This window comes from Phocoena phocoena, chromosome 1, assembly GCF_963924675.1.
Source record: "Phocoena phocoena chromosome 1, mPhoPho1.1, whole genome shotgun sequence".
NCBI lineage: Eukaryota > Metazoa > Chordata > Mammalia > Artiodactyla > Phocoenidae > Phocoena > Phocoena phocoena.
Genome location: NC_089219.1, coordinates 157060560 through 157083555, shown reverse-complemented (window position 1 = coordinate 157083555; position 22996 = coordinate 157060560). Strand labels below are relative to the sequence as shown.

General features: G+C 38.5%; 1 protein-coding gene across 1 annotated transcript in view; it reads left to right on the top strand.

The window, feature by feature from the left end:
• Positions 1-274: 274 nt before the first annotated feature.
• FH (fumarate hydratase) overlaps positions 275-22996 on the top strand; it is a 38658-nt gene continuing 15936 nt past the window's right edge. The window contains exons 1-4 of the mRNA XM_065876951.1: positions 275-428; positions 12268-12402; positions 20341-20451; positions 22280-22456. Of these exons, the coding sequence (XP_065733023.1) occupies positions 297-428; positions 12268-12402; positions 20341-20451; positions 22280-22456 (555 nt within the window). The 5' untranslated portion in view covers positions 275-296. The remainder of the gene's footprint in view (positions 429-12267; positions 12403-20340; positions 20452-22279; positions 22457-22996) is intronic.

The following is a 22996-nucleotide window of genomic DNA, read 5'->3' as shown; positions in this document are numbered from 1 at the left end:
TCTCTGTTAGGCACTGTAACACAGTAAAACCAAACCAAACCAAATAAACACTGGTTCAACGACGCCACGAACCCCCTTTCGCATCATTCGTTTCCCAGGAATCCCAGGGCTCCACAGTGAGGAAGTTAAGCCCGCCCCTCACGCTTCATTGGCCATTGGCCACTGGTCCCGCCCCACAAGCTCGTCTTTGAAGCCGTTGATTGGATATGAGTGAGGACCGTGGAGGGGACTGGTACTGACAGCCGGTGCGGAGGCGTGGCCATATCCCCCGGAAGTTCTACCCGGACCGCCGCGCTATGGATCGCGCGCTACGGCTCCTCGCGCGTTCGCGTTTCCTCTCACGCGCTCCAGCTTCCGACCCCCGCCCTGGCCCCGGCCCGGCTGGCGCGGCACTCTTGCTGCTTCGGCCTCCGAACGTCGTTCGAATGGTGAGCTCGTGCCGCCCAACCGCCGTGGCCGCCCCGCGATGACCTTGAGGCCTCCCGCCTGCCGGCCCTAAGGTCCCGATACTCGGCTGCGTGTTGGAACTTCGCTGCCGGCCCGGGGCGCCTCCTCCCCCGGGGGAGCGCCCGGGAGGGGCGGCAGCAATTGGCGAGAGCCCTGTCGGGACTCCCCGACCCCGCCCCAGCCGCACTCACTGCTTTGCCCCTGCCCACGGCGGCTGTCCTCGGAACGGTGCAGGGGTGGACGGTGTGAATTGGGGGCGGCGCCGGAATGGGACGGTGTCCGGAGGGGGCTGCTCCGCTTCTGCTTTTGATGGGCCCAGCTGGATCCAGCCCCTCTGAGCTAGCTTCTGGGGTCACAGCTCTGCAGGGAACTGTTCTTAGGCCTCCAGGCGGGTTGAAAGGTCTTGTGAACCTAAGAGATTTTACTTTTCATGAAATTGGCCATTTAGTTTGTTAGGCTGGTTTTCCCCACTTAACTTTTGTATAAACCCTGAAATGTGAAACAGGGGCAGAGTGTCCTGAAGTACGTTGGAGGAAATTACATGGACCATAACATAACTACAGCTGAATCAGCACTTTTTATTGAGAAAGACCTGCAAGGAACTTAAAGGTCCAATTTCAGGTTATGACACCCTGACTTACATGAGCCCTTTTGCGCTTTAGAGTGTCACCTTCGGTAATTTGGGCTTCAACAAGCATTAAATACGTATGCTCATATGTGTATTATCAGGAAAAGTTTGAGAAATAAATGCTAGTTTAGGAAGACTTACATTCTGCACTCTTCACTGCTGTATGAGCTTTCATTGAGAGAGATGTGATTTCAGACCCTAGTCTGCTACTCAGAGTTGGGATTTGTAGCAGGTAATATTTGTCCTCAGTGTCTGCCGGTAAAATGAAAATAATTACACATACTCATCAAGATTGCCCCTGTGAAAGTACTTTGAGTTTGGGATATGGTGAGTGCTTATTAAATGAATGCTTCCATCTAAGGTATTTCAAAGGCCCAAGACATTTTTCTGGGCTGTAAACTGTAAGATAATTTGATGACATCACTGTACTTGAAACTGCGAAATCGGGGGTGCTTTATATTTCTGCAACTCCCTGCTTGAATAATTTTAGTGCACTTTAGAGCCTTTTAAAAATTTGTTTTTCACTTATTTAGTGTTTTGTAAAAGGGAATAGAAGGCTGGAGAACTGACTCTATCCCGCTGTCAATGTCAAAAAAATAGCATTGCGTTGCATTTAATGTTGTAATGTTAGCTAACATCAGATGAGGATAGATTTTTTTTTTTATATAATCCTAAATACATCTTTTGCCCTCTGATCTTCTCAGCTCCAAAATCTCTGAGTTGATTTTATTAAAAGTTTTTCTTGTTGCTAGTGTTAAGAAATAAACTATATTCAATATCCTGTGACAAACCATAATGTAGAAGATTATGAAAAAGAATATATATGTATAACTGAGTCACTTTGCTGTATAGAAGAAATTAACACAATATTATAAATCAACTATACTTCAATAAAATTTTTTTAACAAAAACAAAGAAATTCACATAACCCTAAATGCCCTGTTACCTTTTATCTCAATTAGGAACACAAGGAAGTTCATCCAACAGGAAGATTACATTGAATGCTCCCTGTGTGTAAAACAGTCACTATGGACACAGAGTTTAGAGACTACTGAGGCATATTAAATAAGCAAAGAAGTCATGCACAGTTAATAACACTGTGGTACCGAGGAGAAAAAGTACAGTGAGAGTGAGAATATATAATGGAGACCTGCTGTGAAACTGCCTTGGTAGCATGGTGGACAAGGAAGTCCTACATTTTTTAAAGTTACTTTATTTTATGATCTTCAGGATGGCTATAAAGTCTGGAAACATAGATAATATTCTGTTACAATGCAATATCAATAAACCATTTATTACATATTTGTCAGTATTTCAAGACTTAGTGGTCACCCTATATTTTAAGAACAGAAAGACTTTTTAAAAAGTCTGTTTAAAGGAACTGAAAGCCCAAACACAATGAAGTCAAATTTTGGATTTTTATCTCTTGAGATAGTCTTTTTGCCTAGGAAATGATTTGGATTTTCTTGAACACTGAAATATTCTTTTAAACCACCTTAGGATAAGAATCTGAAAGGCATTTTATATTTTCTTTAGGAGATACCATGGTTTAGTTAATGGTTATCTTACACATGCGTGGGGATATACTATAGGCCTGAAGCCTATATTTTTTTGGCTGGCCTTTCTGATTTAGACTGGCATGCAAATTTGGAGACCACGTCATCAATTCCTGAGGTTACCGGAATTAGTGGTTGGTAATAGCACTTGGTATTTCTAGGGCTAAATAGCAATCATACTATGGTGAACACTGGACACACTATTCATTCATGCTTCTCCAGGAGGGGAAGTGATTGTGAATAAACATGCATCTCCCAGGACATCAGGAAATTGCACATTTGTGCCTGCCCCATGCCTAGCTGGTTAACTCTTTAAACTTCTCCTAGAAATTCTGCTCTCTGAATTACAGGTTATAAAGAAATGGTTTTCAAAAACACTAGTTTTTTGTGACAATGGATTATATTATATGAATTAAAAACATTTAACAGATACCATCATGACATCATTTTTCATCAAAAGCACTGATAATTTTCCCATTAATTTAGGTGAGCAGCCCTCCTCTTCTTGCCCAAGCCACTGGGAAGAGGTGACATACATTATAATGTGGGAAGGTTTTGAAAATCATACATATGTTTTTCAGACTTCAGGTGGACTTATTAGTGGGTGGAGAAATCAATGTAGCGGGCAGTTAACAGCATTGGGTTTTTGACAGAATAGCATAGAATAGAAAATAGGCGTACAGGACAGATTTTTTCATGGAATTTTTATTTCAGGTTTGTGTGCATGTACATGTGTGTTTATGTACAATATAAAGGTTTTTTCTTCTGTAGGTCATTGGGAAGAACGTTTGAAGAGATTTGGCAGTTACCTGTTTCATTGTTCCTCTATCTGTGTATATGTGCTTGTCTAACAGACACCAGCCATAGGCATTGCCTCCACTGACAGAGCCTGGAGCCTTTCAGAGTATTTTACAGCATTGCTTCAGTTTCTGATCTACAGATTTGTGCAACCTATATATTTCCTGGGTTAAAAAAAGGGAGAACTTTCTGGTTTTTTGGAATACTTTATTAGCTGGCTAAGCTGCTACAATGTTTGTTGTTGGAAATTTGGGATGTTTATTTTTATTGCTGTAAGGACAAGAAGTATATTTTTTGAAGTGTTTACTGAGATTGTGATTTCAGCCACAATTGACATCTGCCATTTTTTAACGGTCAGTGTCAAGATCTAGAATTTGATGTAGACTGTTGTTTCTTGAGTTAGAATTTAAATTTTTCTGAAGTTTAAGCTTGAAGAACATAGGTAAAATTTATTCACTTAAATCTTTACAAAATACTTTGGATATGAGTTTTATCATTGCAACCTGTTATTTAGGTGACAACATTATTCCTGTTTTATGATGAAAATTTAATAATTTTGAACACAAAAAATGATGTAAATTTAAGGAATCGAACTTGATTTCACAAATGACTGATGGAAACCAATATCCTTTCTTTGGAGCCAGTAACTATTTGCTGTCTTATAACAAGGTGATGGAGAGGAAGAAGAACCTAGCTCATGTGTCCAGTGCCACTGTTGTCATTGCTAATGTTATTGCACCAAAGTATATTTTAACATACAAGGATATTTACTTAGGATATTTAAAACAAAGATCATTATGCAAAATTTTTTTGTGCATTTGAGATATAAAACCCCAGCTGCAAGTTGGCATACGGTGGTGTCAGTGTAAGCACACTCTATTAGAGAAAAATCTAACTGTACATCTTCAGATCCTACAGGGTAGTGGTTGTTGTGGGCCAATCTGGAGTTACTTCCTCCATTTCTTGGTTTATGGAAGTGATAAAAAAGGGAATCCAAACAGCTTTTAGAATACGAAAGTCCAGGGTTTGAGTGTTTCAGGCCCTCCCTCTTGCTGTCTGGGTGATCTGCTGAGATTATTTAATCTTGTGCAGCCTCAGTGTCTCCTTCTTTAACATGGGGATGACGATAGTAAAATCTCCTAGGGTGGTTGTGAAATTCAAATAAGGTGATACCTAAAAAGTGTTTGCTACATAGCACAGTAAATGATTATTTTTATTGGCTTCTCCTTATTGGCTTCGACCAATCCTTTGCAGACTTTTTTTTTCCATTTTTATTGAAATGTAATTGACATACAACACTGTATAAGCTTAAGGTGTACAGCATAATTTGACTCACGTACATCATGAAATGATTGACACAATAAGTTTAGTAAACATGCATGATATCATATAGAGAATTACAGAAATAGAACAAATTTTTTCTTTGTGATGAGAACTCCTAGGATTTACTCTTTTAACAACTTTCATATATAACGTACAGCAGTGATAATTATATTTATAATGTTGTACATTACATCCCTAGTACTTATTTATCTTGTAACTGGGAGTCTGTAACTCTTGACTGCTTTCATCCAATTCTGCCTAACCCCACCCTCTGCTTCTGGTAACCACAAATCTGATCTCTTTTTCTATGAGTTTGTTTGTTTGCTTGTTCGTTTTTGAAGTATAATTGACCTACAACACTATGTTAATTCCTGTTAAACAACATAGTGATTTTTTAAAGTTATTTATTTTATTGAAGTATAGTTGGTGTACAATATTATATAAATTACAGGTGTATAGTATAGTGACTCACAATTTTTTGTTATGCTCTATTTGTAGTTATTATAAAATATTGGCTATGTTCCCTGTTTTGTAAAATATAGCCTTGTACCTTATTTTACACATAATCGTTTGTACCTCTTAATTCCCTACCCCTGTATTGCCCCTTCCCTCTCTCCACTGGTAACTACTAGTTTGTTCTCTATATCTGTGAGTCTCCTTCCTTTCTTTTTTTTATATTTACTCATTTGTTGTATTTTTTAGATTCCATATGTAAGTCACATTTGTCTTTCTCTGTCTGATTTATTTCACTTAGCATAATACCCTCCAAGTCCATCCATGGTGTTGTAAATGGCAAAATTTCATTCTTTTTTACAGCTGAATAGTTTTCCTTTGTGTATATATACCATATCTTTATCCATTCATCTGTTGATGGACACTAAGGTTACTTCTGTATCTTGGCAATTGTAAATAATAGTGCTGTGAACATTGGTGTGCATGTATCTTTTTGAATTAGTGTTTTTGGTTTTTTCAGGTTTATACCCAGGAGTGGTATTGCTATGTAATATGGTAGTTCTATTTTTAGTTTTTTGAGAAACTTTTTTTCTACAGTGGGTGTACCAATTTACATTCCCACCAACAGTACATGAGGGTTCCCTTTTCTCCTCATCTTCACCAAAACTTGTTATTTGTTGTCTTTTTGATAATAGCCATTCTCACGGGTGTGAGGTGATAACTCTTGGTGGTTTGGATTTGCATTTCTCTGTTGATTAGTGATGTTGAGATCTTTTCATGTGCCTATTGGCCATCTGTATGTCTCCCTGGAAAAATGTCTATCTGGGTCCTCTACCCATTTTTTTAATTGGGTTTTTTGTTCTTTTGATGTTGAGTTATATGAGTCTTTCTATATTTTGGATATTAACCCCTTATCAGATATATTGTTTGCAAATATATTCTTCCATTCAGTAGATGGCCTTTTTGTTTTGTTGATAGTTTCCTTCACTGTGCAAAAGCTTTTTACTTTGATGTAGTCCCATTTGTTTATTTTTGCTTTTGTGTCTTTTGTTTCCCTTGCCCAAGGAGTCATATACTAAAAAATTTTACCAAGACCCATGTCAAAGAACTTATTGCCTATGTTTTCTTCTGGAAGTTTTATGTAAGTTTTGGGTATTACATTTAAGTCTTTAATCGATTTTTTAATTTATTTTTGTGCATAGTGTGAGAGAGTAGTCCAGTTGGATTTTTTGCATGTAGCTGTCCAGTTTTTCCAGCACCATTTATTGAACAGGCTGTCTTTTCACCATTGTATATTTTACCTCCTTTGTCATGGATTAATTGCCCATATAAGTGTGGGTTCATTTCTGATCTCTATTCTGTTTCATTGACCTATATGTCTGTTTTTGTGCCAGTGCCATACTGTTTTGATTACTATAGCTTTGTAGTATAGTCTGAAATCAGGGAGCATGATACCCCCAGCTTTGGTCTTCTTTCTCAAGATTGTTTCAGCTGTTCAGGGTCTATTGTGTTTCCATACGAATTTTAAAATTATTTTTCTAGTTCTGTGGAAAATGCCATTGGTATTTTGATGGGGATTGCATTTAATCTGTAGATTGCCTTGGGTAGTATGGGCATTTTAAAATTATTAATTCTTCCAATCCATTTCTGTGTCATCTTTAGTTTCTTTCATCAGCGTCTTATAGTTTTTTGAGTACAGATCTTTTACCTCCTTAGTTAGATTTATTCCTAGGTATTTTATTCTTTCTTTATGAGATTGTACATGGGATTGTTTCCTTTTTCTCTTTCTAGTAGTTCATTGTTAGTGTATAGAAATGCAACAGATTTCTGTATATTAATTTTGTACCCTGCAACTTTACTGAATTCATTGATGAGCTCTAATAGTATTTTGGTGGTGTCTTTAGAGTTTTTATGTATAGTATCATGTCCTCTGCAAACAGTGACAGTTTTACTTCTTCCTTTCCCACTTGGATTCCTTTTCTTTTTCTTGTCTGATTGCTGTGGCTAGGACTTCCAATACTATCTTGATTAAATGTGATGACAGTGGGCATCCTTGTCTTGTTCCTGATCTTAGAGGAAATGCTTTCAGCTTTTCACTGTTGAGTATAATGTTAGCTGTGGGTTTGTGATATACAGCCTTTATTATGTTGAGGTATGTTCACTCTATACCCACTTTGTTAAGAATTTTTATCATAAATGGGTCTTGAATTTTGTCAGAAGCTTTTTCTGTATCTGTCAAGATGACTCTATGATTTTTGTTTTTCAGTTTGTTAATGTGGTATATCACATTGACTGATTTGTGGATATTGAACCATCCTTATATCCCTGGAATAAATCCTACTTGATCATGGTGTATGGTCCTTTTAATGTGTTGTCGAATTTTGTTTGCTACTATTTTGTCAAGGATTTTTGCATCTGTGTTCATGAGAGAGATTGGCCTGTAATTTTCTTTTTTTGTGCTTTGTCTGGTTTTGATGTCTGGGTGATGCTGGCCTTGTAGAATGAGTTCAAAAGCATTCCTTCCTCTGCAGTTTTTTGTAAAGATTTGAGAAGGATAGTTGCTACTCTTCTCTAAATGTTTGGTAGAATTTTTCTTGTGAAGACAGTTGGTCCTAGATTTTCGTTTGTTGTTGTTGTTAATTACTGATTTAATTTCATTACAGGTAATTGGTCTGTTCATATTTTCTATTTTTTCCTGGTTCAGTCTTGGGAGATTGTACATTTTAAGGAATTTGTCCATTTCTTAATGGCCATTTTATTGGTATATAATTGTTGGTAGTAATCTCTCATGTTTCTTTGTATTTCTGTGGTGTCAGTTGTAACTTCCTTTTCATTTCTGATTTTATTGATTTGAGCCCTCTCTCTTTTTCCTTTGAGTCTGGCTAAAGGTTTATCAATTTTGTTTATCTTTTCAAAGCACCAGTTCTTAGTTTCATTTATCTTTCATAATTTTTTGTCTCTATTTTATTTACTTCTGCTCTGATCTTTATGATTTCTTTCCATCTGTTGACTTTTGGGTTTTGTTCTTTTTCAGGTTCCTTTAGGTGTAAGGTTAGGTTGATTTTTGATTTTTCTTGTTTCCTGAGGTAGGTGTGTATTGCTATAAACTTCCCTCTTAGAACTGCTTTTCCTCTGTCCCATAAATTTTGCATCATTGTGTTTTCATTTCCATTTGTCTCTAGGTATTCTTTTATTTCATTAATGATCTGTTGGTTATTCAACTGCGTATTGTTTATCCTTCATGTGTTTGTGTTTTTTGCAATTTTTTTTCTTGTCATTGATTTCTAGACTCATGGCATTGTGGTCAGAAAAGTTGCTTGATATGATACCAGTTTTCTTATATTTACTAAGACTTGTTTTGTGGCCTAGCTTGTGATCTGTCCTGGAGAATGTTCCATGTGCATTTGAAAAGAATGTGTATTCTGCTGCTTTTGGATGGAATGTTCTATATAGAGCTATTAAGTCCATTTGGTCTAATGTGTCATTTAAGGCCAGTGTTTCCCTGTTAATTTTTTGTCTGGTGGATGATCTGTCCATTGATGTAAGTAGAATGTTAAAATCCCCTACTGTTATTGTGTTCCTGTCATTTTCTCCCCTCGTGTTTGTTAATATTTGCTTTATATTTGTAGGTGATTCTGTGTTGGGTACATACATATTTACAATTGTTATATCTGCTTAGATTTATCCCATGCTCATTATGTAATAGGCTTCTTTGTTTGTTGTTGCAGTCTTTGTTATAAAATCTATTTTGTCTAATGTAAGTATTACTACCATGGCTTTCTTTTCATTTCCATTTGCATAGAATACCTTTTTTCATCCTGTCACTTTTAGTCTGTGTGTGTCTCAGGATCTGAAGTGAGTCTCTTGTAGGCAGTATATATATGAGTCTTGTTTCCATAACCATTCAGCCACTCTATATCTTTTGATTGGAGCATTTAGGCCATTTACATTTAAAGTAATTCTTGATATATATGTACTTACTGCCATTTTGTCCTTTGTTTTGGGGTTGTTTTTATAGTTCTTTTTGTTCCTTTTTTCTTACTTTGCTCTCTTCTCTTGTTATTTGATGACTGTCTTTAAATTACATTTGGATTCCTTTCTCTTTTTTGTGTATCGATTATTGATTTTGGTTTGTGGTTACCATGTGGTTTATATATTGCAGTGTGTGTGTGTGTGTGTGTGTGTGTGTGTGTGTGTGTGTGTATGATTATTTTCAGCTCCTGATCTTTTAAGTGCAAAAGCACTTTAAGAACCCTGCATTTTTATTTCCCCACACACACTTTTTCTGTTTCTGACATTGTATTTTACATCTTTTTGTCTTGTGTGCCCCTTAACTTCTTATTGTGGATATAGACAATTTTACTGGTTTTGCGTTTCAGCCTTCCTACTAGCTTTGTACATGACTGATTTACTACCTTTACTATATTTAGCCTTACCAATGAGATGTTTTTTTCATAATTTTCATACATCTAGTTGTGGCCTTTTTCTCTTAGAGAAACCCATTTAAAGGTGGTTTGGTAGTGCTGAACTCTTAGCTTTTTCTTGTCTGTAAAACTTTTGATCAGTCCATTTAAATCATAATGAAAGCCTTGCCTGTTGGAGTCTTCTGATTTAGGTTTCTCCCTTTCACCACTTTAAATATATCATGCACTCCTTTCAGGCCTGCAGAGTTTCTGCTGAAAACTCAGCTGAAATCCTTAAGTTAAGTACAATTACCTTGTACTTAACTTGTTGCTTTTCCCTTGCTGCTTTTAGTATTCTCTCTTTATCTTTAATTTTTGCCATTAATTAAAGTGTGTCTTGGTGTGGTCCTCTTTGGGTTGATCGTGTTTGGAACTCTGTGTGCTTCCCAGACCTGGATGTCCTTTCCCTTTCCCAGGTTAGGGACATTTTCAGCTATTATGTCTTCAAATATGTTCTCTGCCCCTTTCTCTCTGTCTTCTCCTTCTCTGGCTCCTGTAATGTGAATGCCAGTACACTTGATGTTGTCTCTGAGGTCTCTTACACTGCCCATGTTTCTTTTCATCCTTTTTTCTTTTTCCTGTTCAATTTCAGTAATTTCCACTATTCTTTCAGCCCACTGAGCTGTTCCTCTCTGTCATCTAATCTACTGTTGATTCCTTCTAATGTACTTTTTATTTCAGTTGTTGTATTCTTTAGCTCTCTTTGGTTGTTGGCTCAGGAGGTCTTAAGGCAGCTGGCCTGCTGGTGGGTGGAGCTGTGTCCCTGCGCTAATAAGCTGTATTCCAAAATGGTGCTTTCAAGAACTGATGTCCTTGTGGTAGAACAAGCTCCCATTAGTGGCTGCCCCCAGTGTGTAGGTTCCCAGTGTGAGCTCCAGTTGCCTCCTACCTCTCCGGGAGGCTCTCCAAGATCAGCAGGTATTCTGACCCAGGTTCCTTTCAAGTTACTGCTTCTTCCCTGGGTCCCAGAGTGTGTGAAATTTTGTGTGCACCCTTTAAGAGTGGAGTTTCTATTTCCCACAGCCCTCTGGCCAAAAATGAGCCCTGCTAGCCTCCAAAGCCAAACTTTCAAGGGGCTCTTCTTCGCCCTGCTGGGGAGCCTGACATGGGGCCTGGACCCCTCGCTTCTTGGGGAGAACCTCAGCAATTGTAATAATCCTCCAGTTTGTGGGTCACCCCTCCTCTGGGGGTGGGGGGCAGTGGTAATAGGTTTTGACTTTATTGTGTCTTCCTCCCTCCTACCTGTTTTGCCGTGGTTCCTTTATATCTTTAGTTGTAGAAGGTCTTCTCTCTAATTTTCTAGCCTTACTCATCAATCATTGCTCTGTAGATGATTGTAGTTTTGGTGTGCCCATGAGAGGAGATGAGCTCAGAGTCTTCCTACTCTGCCATCTTGGCCACTCCCCTCCTCTGCAGACTTTTAGGCATAGAAAAAAAATGTACCTCATTGGATATACACCTGTATTTCTAACTAGGTACAAGGACACTTTTCTTTTCATGCAATCTAAAAGGCTTTATAATATATAAAGGGTTTTTAAATCTTTCTAGTCCCAGGGGATAACTACAAAATTAATTTTTTCTTATTCAGAGGACTGTTTACTAAAATAGGGTTACTTGGCTGGGTGTTTTTAAATCTTTTGAATCATCTGACCATGTTTATTTTATAATTAATGCAAGATGAACATTAATTAAAGTTCTGAGTATCTCTGATACTCTTAATCTCTTTAATGTAAAGTATCATATGTAAACTCTAGATTTGTATATTTTTTTTAAATTAGTGTAAGTTGATGTATTTAGTAGAGTCCTAGGTTCTCCATAAAAGGGATTTGGGGTCATGGGTTCCTATCCTGGGGAGTGGATTGGTTTCAAGATATAAACTCCTTAAAATCATATGTAAGATTTTACATATATGTATTTATGTTCATTCTTCTAGAGAGAAGATCCATAGTTTTCCTCATATTCTTAAAAGGTTCCAACACCCTGAAAAGGTTAAGAACTGATCTAGCCCATGTCCCCTTGTCTGTACATTTACTGTAACTTATAGATGAGAAAAGCTGACTTGCTGAAGGTGACACAGCTACCAGATGGTGGGCTGTCTCACTGCAAAGCCTGGACTGTTTTGTATGGCACTAAGCTATCTCTCATGCATAATATTTGTAGACCATAGTTGAGCTTTGTTTAAATATATAATTATAATATATATATATATAATACTTTCAAATTTTAAAGTATCATTCTTAACGTCATTTTCCAAAGTTCCCAGTAAAATACGCATTAACCTAAGTACATCAAAGCTTGACCAATAATAGGCATACTCCTGAATTGGAAAAGATTATTATTTTTATTTATCATTTGCATAGTGTATGAATTCTACAATCTGTCTTTAACACATGTATTAATAAATTTGTGTGACAAAAATTTCTCAAGAAAAAAGCTGGAAGTGGGGGTAGTAGAATGAGAATCAAAATGGAATTTTTTTGTCTTTTTGGTACTTATTAAGGTTTCTTTACCTGTACATGATGTATCGTTTATATAATGTTATTGTTCTTGATACTTGGTTTCTTTTCAAGCTATAACAGTGTCTTGTCTTTATCTTTAGGCAAGCCAAAGTTCTTTTCGGATAGAATATGATACCTTTGGTGAACTCAAGGTCCCAAATGATAAGTATTATGGCGCCCAGACTGTGAGATCAACAATGAACTTTAAGATTGGAGGGGTGACAGAACGCATGCCAGTAAGTGGCTTTTTTGGAAATGTTGGCTTATTTTGGATGAACTAGGCATTATTCAGTGAGTCACCTTACCTTATAAATAAGTATTTTACAGAGTTAAAATGTAGAGTTATTAGAGAACTGGCTTTGTGAATAATAAGATGTTTCTCTCTCAGTAAAGTGTCAGAACTTTTTGAAGTTTAGTATACTAATATCTTGAGCTATGTATGACTTTGAGTATTTTGGATTTTTGATAGAACTAAGTGATTTGTCTTTCATTCTTGTTTGGATTTTTCATATTTTTACTAGAATTTTGCAGTTTGTAAGCATTTTTAATTTTGATACTTAATTTTTTAACTGATTATTTAAATGATTTAAAAGAAAACCAATTTTTCTTTAATATTATACTTTATCTATCTTGGCTTCAGTTTGTAGAAAAGTATACACAAATTCATAAAAATACTATTTGTCATGATGTCTGGCATATAATAGGTAATATATAAGTATTTGTTCACTGTTAACATGAATGATTTAATGATTAGAAAACTTTCTACCATATTTCATTAAATCCTTAGATTATAACTGATCCTCAATTAGAACTGATATGTACTACTAAGAAAGAAAAAGTCTGCCAATTAAAGTTGTGACATGTCATTGATTGTAGGATGCATCTTGATTTCAGGGATGTTAAAGTGTGAAAAGAATTGATGGAATATATTACATATCCTACTGGAGCCTAACTAGGGTATGAAAAATAGTCAGTGTAGGAATACAGGATAGGCTAGTAAGCCTAGAAGGAACCAGGCTTCATCTGGTGAGATACTGTTTAACATTTATCTTCTAAATATACTTTTTATCTTACAATAAATTTAACTTCCGTAGTTTAGCTAATTACTAAGGCTTCAAGACTGAATCTTGACAGGTTCATACAATTTCCCAAGAGGCAGCTGAATCTTCTTAGAAGAATCTCTCTGTTTTTGCCACCCACAGCCAGTTTAATGGTGAGGTAAACATAGGCTCAGACTACATGGTTGGGAGACAGAGGGTAGCAGATCCTAAAGTATTCTCATATAGTTCAACTCCTGGGATTAAAGAGATTAGTCTTAACCAGTATTGACTGGAGTAAGCATGGCTCATGTTTTGAATTTCCTGCTTCAACCAGCAAGGTGTGTGGTTCTGGGAGTGCATGATTGCTGCCACTGCTGCTGTCCCGGAGATAGAGAAGTTGTTTGGATTTGGACAGGTGTCTGTGAAACATGGATACGTGGGTTATCGATTTTTCACATTTGGCTTCATCTGGATTAATTTCCTGAACTATGTTAAATGTAAAGCAGACTGTGTGCCTTAAACTAAGTAGTATGATTAAACCCAACCCTTTGTACCTCAGGTCCATAGGAAAATAAAACCAAAAAAGATTATGAACTGCTATGTGAGTAAATGAAGAATAATGAGACCCTTCTTTCATCTCCAATAATACATTTACTATTTTGTTTTAATAGTGTCCAGTGAAACTTTCTGCTGTGACCTTTGTTCATTTTCATGAGTCCACAAGCACTGTGGGATCAGTCACTCCATTCTAGTAGCCTGAGTTGATTGGCATTTGGTTGTGACTGTGGCTTGGTTGTGACTTTGGCAGTAGTTTAACCCACTGCAGTGTTCCTGTAGAAAATTAAATTCCCATTTTTTTTCATATGTAAAGTTTTAAAGCTTCTAATCTTTTGTGCCATATATCTCCATTTCATTTGGGTAAAACACTTGTAATGTTTTAATTTTGATTTCTTAAAATTCGAAGTAAAAATGTTCTGTTTTTCTTTCCTTTTGTTTGCCCTTCAGTTTATCCTCTGTGTGACCCAGGTTCAGTGTGTCTTACTCATTACTTTTTGTTGTTTTTCCACTTTTATTTTCCTCTAAGGACTATAGCTTCTCTTTTACAAATTTATCACTCTCTTCTTCACCCTTCCTTTCTTCCTTCTTTCTCATTCAAACCTGGTATGGTATCTAAATCACAGTCTATATTATTTACTTTGACAAGAACACATAATTTATTTATCTTGCGGAAAGTTACAGTACCCCAAGCCCAGTGTAGCCCTGCTTCCTGACCCAAGACTCATTTATCTTGTATTTCATTGAAACCTCATCAGATTTACTCAATTTATCCTTTTAAATTTTATGAGGTGCTTTGGAGTAGAAAGTGAAAAGATCTGAAAACTAAAAGGGTTTGATATGTGGTTATATATATCAGAAGCTATCACCTTTAAGTCTGTAGAACTCTGGGTTTTTAAAAAAAAATTATTCTGAGAGAAATGTCCAGTGATTTATTGAGTGTCAAGGCTTCACTGACTAAATAAAATATCATGTTTTTTGGCTTTGGGATGAAATGATACCCATTCAGTAACTGGGTATTTCATACTAATTAGCAGTTAAATATATTATTTCTTTTTATTATTTGTTTATCTAGTTGAGGTATAATTTACATATAACATTAGTTTCAGGTGTACAGCATAATGATTCGATATTTGTATACATTGCAGAATGATCACCACAGTAAGTCTAGTTACTAGTTACTAGTTACATGCCTAGTAACATCCATCACTATACGTAGTTACAAGAAAATTTTTTTTCTTGTGATGAGGACTTTTAAAATCTCTTTGCAACTTTCAAATATGCAATACAGTATTGTTAACTATAGTTACCATGCAATACATTGCATCCCCATGATTTATTTATTTTATAACTGGAAGTTTGTACCTATTGACCTCCTTTATACATGTTGTCCACCCCCTGCCCCTGGCAACCACCAGTGTGTTCTGTCTATGCGCTTGGTTTTCTGATTGTTGTTTGTTTTGCTTTTTAAATTCTACATATAAGTGGGATCATGTGGTATTTGTGTTTACCTGTCTGACTTATTTCACTTGGCGTAATGCCCTCAAGGTCCATCCATGTTGTCACAAATGACAAGATTTCATTCTTTTTTATGGCCAAGTAACATTACATTGTATTTTTTACCACATCTTCTTTATCCATTCATTCATTGATGGATACAGGTTATTTCCATATCATGGCTATTGTAAATAATGCTGCTATGAACATGGGGATGCATATATCTTTTCGAATTAGTGTTTTCATTTTCAAGTAAATACCCAGTAAATACCTGGAATTGCTGGATCAGACAGCAGACGTACTTCAGTTTTTTGAGGAACCTCCATACTGTTTTCCAAAGTGGCTGCACCAATTTACATTCCTCCCAACAGCGTACAATATTTGCCTTTTCTCCACATCCTCGCAAACACTTATTTGTTGTCTTTTTTTTTTTTAATTTTGGGAGTAGGAGTTTATTAATTTATTTATTTATATTTGCTGTGTTGGGTCTTCGTTTCTGTGAAAGGGCTTTCTCTAGTTGTGGCAAGCGGGGGCCACTCTTCATTACGGTGCGCCGGCCTCTCACTATCGCAGCCTCTCTTGTTGCGGAGCACAGGCTCAGTAGTTGTGGCTCACGGGCCTAGTTGCTCCACAGCGTGTGGGATCCTCCCAGACCAGGGCTCGAACCCGTGTCCCCTGCATTGGCAGGTGGACTCCCAACCACTGCGCCACCAGGGAAGCCCCTGTTGTCTTTTTGATAATAGCCATTCTAACAGCTGTGAGGTGGTATCTCATTGTGGTTTTGATTTGCATTTTTCTGGTGATTAGTGATGTTGAGCATCATTTCATGTATCTGTCAGCCATCTGTATATCTTCTTTGGAAAAATGTCTGTTTTCATCATCTGCCCATTTTTTAATCAGTTTGTTTTTTGCTACTGGGTAGTATGAGTTCTTTATATATTTTGAATGTTAACCCCTTATCAGATATATGATTTGCAATATTTTCGTTCAGTAGGTTGCATTTTCTTTCTTTTTTTTTTTTTTAAAGGCAGCAGACTCTTTATTTGATGTGGTTTTAAAATACATCAAAATCAAGTCCCTGGCTGTTCTGTATACCAAAAAGTTTTCAGCACACCTTCAAACAAATCTGGGCGGCCAGTTTGGGCCATAAGGGAAGCAGTTACAGGGACAGAAGGCAGCACCCCTCCTGGGGTTACCTCCTCTGTGCTGTGCAAGGTAATAGGGCTAGAGCACCAACTCAGCAGGCCTCGCCCTCCCCCATAGACACTAGGGCAGCTCCACTGGCCTTCTGGTCAGCCTTCCACAGGGCCACCATGATGGGGGTAGAGGAGGGGAAATAACCATCTTTACAGGCATAACATTCTCTTACAGAAAGTGCCTGAGCTCAGCCCATGGTCCAAAAACCTCACAGAAAACAAATTTTAAAAAGTACTGCTGACACCTCGTAGAATCTGGTGTACACAAAGCTCTCAGCTGGACAAGACCCTGAACGCAAATTACTGTCAGCAGATCCTCACCTGCTGTGGTCTCCTGCAGGAAAAGCTAGCAATCTAAGAACCCAATACACAACTCTTGGTCCTAAAACTGGGGCATAAGACCTGCCCCAGTGAGGAAGGAACTGGCCTTCACTCATGGATAGGCCACCTCTTCATCTGGCCCAGGACCCTGGCTGATGTGGGCAGCACCCAGGAGCCTGGGCTGAATTTGGAAAGCAGAGCACCTGTAGTGGTTGATAAGATTTGGTCAATGGAGAGGAAGAAGAAGGGGATCCCCATCCATAGCCTGGCCTGGATGCCTAGAGACAGATGGCTGGAGGTGAGAGCAGAGGTTGTACCTTGCACAGCTGGGACCACCTTGCTCACTGTAGCTCCATAGCAGCTAGACTTGGATTCTGAGCATTGCTGTCCTGTGCGGCTGTGATTTCCCACACCACACTGGACTCCAACAGTCCCCTCCCTGCCAACATTAGGACTTTAAGAGGTAACTGAAGTGGGGCAGGCAATCATGTGGGCTACTGCAAGCCTTTCTGCTGGGGGCAGGCAGAAACTTATGCCTCTTCCCTGTGCTTCGTTAGCCCAGCAAACCCTGTATGGGATTGGCAGCTCTTATGTTCCTCAGCAGAGTAGAGTAGTATCCCCTCAGCCAGGGATGGCAGATAGGTCTCAACACTTATACTGGCTGCTGGGAGAATCTTGAGAAATGAGAATATATACCAGGGATTTAGCAGGAAATACTCTGAAGCAGATTAGTGGTACCTACCATGGGGGAAGAGGGGAAGTCATGTGCCATTCATTTGCCATCTCTGGTCTAAGTCCGAACATAATTCAGGAGTACTCTTCATGAACTTAATTATCTGAAGGATTTAAGTTAAGGGCTGAAAGAGTAGGCTATTTGTAAGATAATGAATCGACTTCAAGGAAATACAGGAAGAAGCAAAAACTCAAGCATCTGATTCATCTTGGTCTGTGGCTCCCTCAGGTACACTGAAGCTGAGCCCCAGATGGAGATGGAGTTACAGTACCCCAAGCCCAGTGTAGCCCTGCTTCCTGACCCAAGACTCATTCTGCTGTTCCAGAACATTGTTCTGTACAAAGATTGGCTAATACTCTGGCAAGTTTGCAGTTAGCAGGACTTTCAGAGTATAGGGTATCATGTATAAGGGGTGGGAGAGGGGGTAGAGAAGGAACAGACATAACTGTCTGCAGCCATTTTTGTGGATTTCTGAGGCTTAGTCAATGGCTGAGTCTCATTCTTATCCATAAGCTGTCAGACAAGACCTGGGGGCTCCCACATAAGAAGAAGTAAGATGTCAAGGAGGACATAGCTCTTATTATTTGGGCAACAAGATCAGAGCAAATCTCAAAAGATTGTACACTGCGGGTATGGGTATAGGAAGCAGAAACAGACTCATAAAGCCAAGGGGACAGTTGGGCCCAGGGCCCAGTAACCGCTGCATGGAGATAGTGGTGATGGCATCGGCAGTGGCCTCCCAAGATTGAAACCACAGGTAAGCTTGTGGCAAAGCCATCAGAAGCCCTTTCCTTTTTCTTACTCTAAACAATCTGATTTCATCAAGCAGGAAACCTCAGCCCCAACATGGCAAAGGTACCAGGTGGGGTGCTGAGGGGAGTGGGGCACTAGAGGCCAGGAACCCTGGCACCACCCCTAAAACACCCCTTCTTCCTCAGAAGATCCTCAATACAAACACTGTCACGTGCAAAACAAAAACAAAGGAAACAAAACAAAACCCAAAAACCTTTAGAAAAAATCCTTTGGGTGATCTCTTGTCAATCATTTGTGCAGGCTAGAGAGGCACCTGTGAATGATAAGGCTACTGCGAAACGTCATTGGCATGTTTGTCACTACCAGAGGGCAGAGGAAGTGGTGCCTGAGGGGCTCCCTAACAGCACATCATCCCACACAGAACATTCTCCAGGTCCCTTGTCCTAGGCAGGGAAGCAGTTTCATCGCTGGCTTTGAGCGCCCAATCAACACTCTGCCTGGCAACCCCTTTTCTAAGTCAAGAGAAGCAAAGGAGCTTCCAGGGAAGCTAGGAGAGCCAGAGCTGCCCAAGTCCTGCTAACAGGAGAAACACAGTCAAGGCCTGGGTGTGTCACCTGTCGCGAGCCCTGAAGGGCAGGGAAGGAGGGACTGAGCCTCAAATCGGGCAGCGAATCGCTCAAGTCGCTTGTCCTGCCAGCATACTGTGACAGCAGCTGCAGATGACAGCTCCGCTTTAAGACTCTTCAGCTCACAGAAGAGCCACTGACTTCATGTGTACACACCCCCATCTCCAAGGCAAGCCCATTTTACACTTACAGATATGAGTGTATGAGGTCTTGCCCATATGCTATATGTATGTAAAATTGACCCACAAAATCCAAAACTGCAGAGTCAGATGCCAGCTAGGTCAGAGCACCCTGGGCCTCAGTAGTGAGAGCCTCGCACAGGCCAGGCCTGGCTGGGCTGCTCGCTCCCTTCCCAGCATGCCCCTGGTGCAGGCTCCCTCAGCGGTGGTGAAGGTAGGCTCCTGAAGCCCCGTTTGGCCTGATGCTTCCGTGCTCAGTGCTCCAGGACAGCAAGGAGCTTCTGTGGCCCTTGGGGAGCTAGGTGCTTGGACCCTAGGCCCCTCAGCACCCTGTTCCTTGGAGGCATTGGCAGCCTCTGGCCTCCACACAGGGCCACTGTCAATGAGGGGGCCCTGGCTTCCAGCACTCAGGTCCTGCACCCTCCAGCTGCTGCATTTTCATTTTTTTGACGTTTGCTTTGCTGTGAAGAGGCTTTCTAGTTTGATGTAGTCCCATTTGTTTATTTTTGCTTTTGTTGCTTTTTCTTTTGGACTCCTCCAGAAAATCATTGCCAAGACTGATGTCAAGGAGCTTACTGCCTATATTTTCTTCTAGGAGTTTTATGGTTTCAGATCTTAATGTTCAAGTCTTTAATCCATTTTGAGTTCATTTTTATGTATGGTATAAGATAGTGGTCCAGTTTCATTCTTTTGCATGTGGCCAGTTTTCCCAGCACCATTTTGCTACCTTTATTTTATTTGCTACTTTTAGTTTTTTCTAAAGAGAAGGAAAATTTATAATGTAGCACGGGATCCAGTGAGGGGAAATAATGGTGTAGGCTGGTGAAATGGTTATCATTTGTTTTTAAATATATGAAATAAAAACATATACATTATAATGTCTTATAATAAATAGGACGAATGGTATATATGTGTGAATGTGTGTATATGTGTGTGTGAGGCATACATATATATCTATGAAAAGTCATTGTATTTGCTTTTGTTTGGTTCCCTAAACAAATAGATAAATGATGATTCTTGGTTTTTATATATCTATTTTTAATCTTTCTCTAGATCCTAAACATTTTAGGGTCATAATGTTACTTAAGTTATTGTTTTATGTACCTGCATAAGATAGTAATCTTAAACTTTCATGCCTTTTTTTGTACCTGCATTTTTTTTGTACCTGCATAAGATAGTAATCTTAAATTTTTGTACCTGCATAAGATGGTAATCTTAAACTTTCATGCTTAACTAAAATTGCAAATTTGAGATATTTTTCTGATTAACTCTAGATCCCAGTTATTAAAGCATTTGGCATCTTGAAGCGAGCAGCTGCTGAAGTAAACCAGGATTATGGTCTTGATCCAAAGATTGCTAATGCAATAATGAAGGCAGCAGATGAGGTAAGAGGTAATAAGTGTGTTTACTTAATGGCATCAGACCCATATTAACTGCTGGATAATGATAAGTGCTGACACGAGGAAAGGGGCACTGTGAATTCTTTAGTTAATGAGTTTCAGCATAGGATGGCAGCATTATTATTTGGTGAGGGTATTAATATGGTGCTTAAAATACTGTGGCAAATTTTCTGGGTGATTTTATACCTTTTATTTTTAATTTTCTTTACTTTTCCTTTTAATTTATATAGTTTAAAGAAAACTTGGAAGAGATACCCTTTGAACTTATATATTTGATTTCTTGTTTTATGTATAGATGATTCCTTTGAAAGCTAGTTGGTTATTTGATACTATGTGTGGAGAATGTAATTTCACTATGTCACTAATAACATAATTAATTGCTTACGCAATTAAAGATAAGCAGTCAGAGATAACAGTTTAAAAGCCCTGAATATAATGTTGTTCATTGCAGTACTATTTATTATAACAGCTGCTTATGTAAGTTATATTGTGAAGCCATGGAAATTTAGTTTTTTAAAGAATGTCATAGAACAAACCCTACCATATAAGAAGTGGGGAGGAAAGATTGCAAAATGCATGTATTTTATGATCCTAATTTTATTTAGAAAAAATGAACAGAAAAATATGTTTTTCTACATCTACATATATACTCCCATTGCTGAAAGTAGAGACTAGAAGGTGATGCCAAAATGCTAATCATCTTTATTTCTGAGGGTAGAACTGTGATGACTATTATACTTTTCTTAGTTCTCAGAATTTTTTACACTGATCACCTGTTATTTTTATACAACTAGGAAAAAAGTTTTACTTTAAAATGAATCAGTTGTTTAAGGTAATAGATTTCTAAAGTGCATGCTGATTTTTTTTAAGCTAAAATCATTCCAGAAGGTGAAGTTAAGCACCCACTCTCTTAGAAAGCTTATAATCCAAAAATTAACAAATTTACTAAAAGGACAAAAATATGACAAAAATAAGGACAAATCTAGACCATATTTATGTCTATGCTTGGAGGTTGCTACTCATAGGACATGTGTGGGATGCAGTAGCTATTAGTGAGCTCACAGTGTTAAGTCACTCGTTCATTATCATGCTGACTCTGGCTGTAACATCTGTTGGATATTCCTGCTGAGTACCAACAGTAAATTTATCTAGACTTAACACATTTGCCAGCCTTAATGGGTGGGTGGGTCTGTCTGTATATTATTAGAGGGCAGTTGAGAAAAAGGAGAAAGATATCTTTGATTCAGTTTTCATTTGGAATCAGTGAAATTGTTATACCATTCACAATAGATAATCTTTCATCTTTTTTTTTTTTTAAATGTTGGGGGTAGGAGTTTATTAATTTTATTTATTTATTTTTGCTGTGTTGGGTCTTTGTTTCTGTGCGAGGGCTTTCTCCAGTTGTGGCAAGCGGGGGCCACTCGCTATCGCGACCTCTCTTGTTGCGGAGCATAGGCTCCAGATGCGCAGGCTCAGTAGTTGTGGCTCACAGGCCCAGTTGCTCCGCGGCACGTGGGATCCTCCCAGACCAGGGCTCGAACCCGTGTCCCATGCATTAGCAGGCAGACTCCCAACCACTGTGCCACCAGGGATGCCCCAATCTTTCACCTTTTAAAGTAGCAGTGGTTAGACTGCAGGAGCTTCAATTTGCTGGACAACCATGAACTATTTGGCACCATCACTAGCATATGAAAAAAGTGAATACCTTTAAAATAGTACTATAAATAGTACCAACTTAATCATATTTGATTTAAATAGCTAAATGAATATTTCTTATTTTTTAAAATTCATTTTGTAACATTTTGCTCTGCAGGTAGCTGAAGGTAAATTAAATGATCATTTTCCTCTCGTGGTATGGCAGACTGGATCAGGAACCCAGACAAATATGAATGTAAATGAAGTCATTAGCAATAGAGCAATTGAAATGCTAGGAGGTCAACTTGGCAGCAAGAAACCCGTGCATCCCAATGATCATGTTAATAAAAGCCAGGTCGGTATACGATCTTTTCTTTGTTATAACTTGAAAAGAATCCTGAGATTTTCCTTGTAAAATGGGCATTAACTTTTTTTTTATGAGGTTTTTTTTCTTTTTAAATTTATTTATTTTTGGCTGCATTGGGTCTTCATTACTATGCATGGGCTTCTCATTGCGGTGGCTTCTCTTGTTGCAGAGCACGGCTCTAGGGCGCAAAGGCTTCAGTAGTTGTGGCTCACGGGTTCTAGAGCACAGGCTCAGTAGTTGTGGTGCACGGGCTTAGTTGCTCCGCGGCATGTGGGATCTTCCCAGACCAGGGCTCGAACCTGTGTCCCCTGCATTGGCAGGAGGATTCTTAACCACTGTTCCACCAGGGAAGCCCCAGGCATTGACTTTTGACAGGGAGTGTTTATTCTGCTTATATTCTTTAATGGAAAGGACTTCTTCTCCTTATTTCTTTTAGGAATCTTGAGTCTGTGTCTTAAATTTTCATAAAAAGCACCTTTAGGGAAAAAAATCACTTTTAGGACACCTGAATTTAGTATATATGTATAT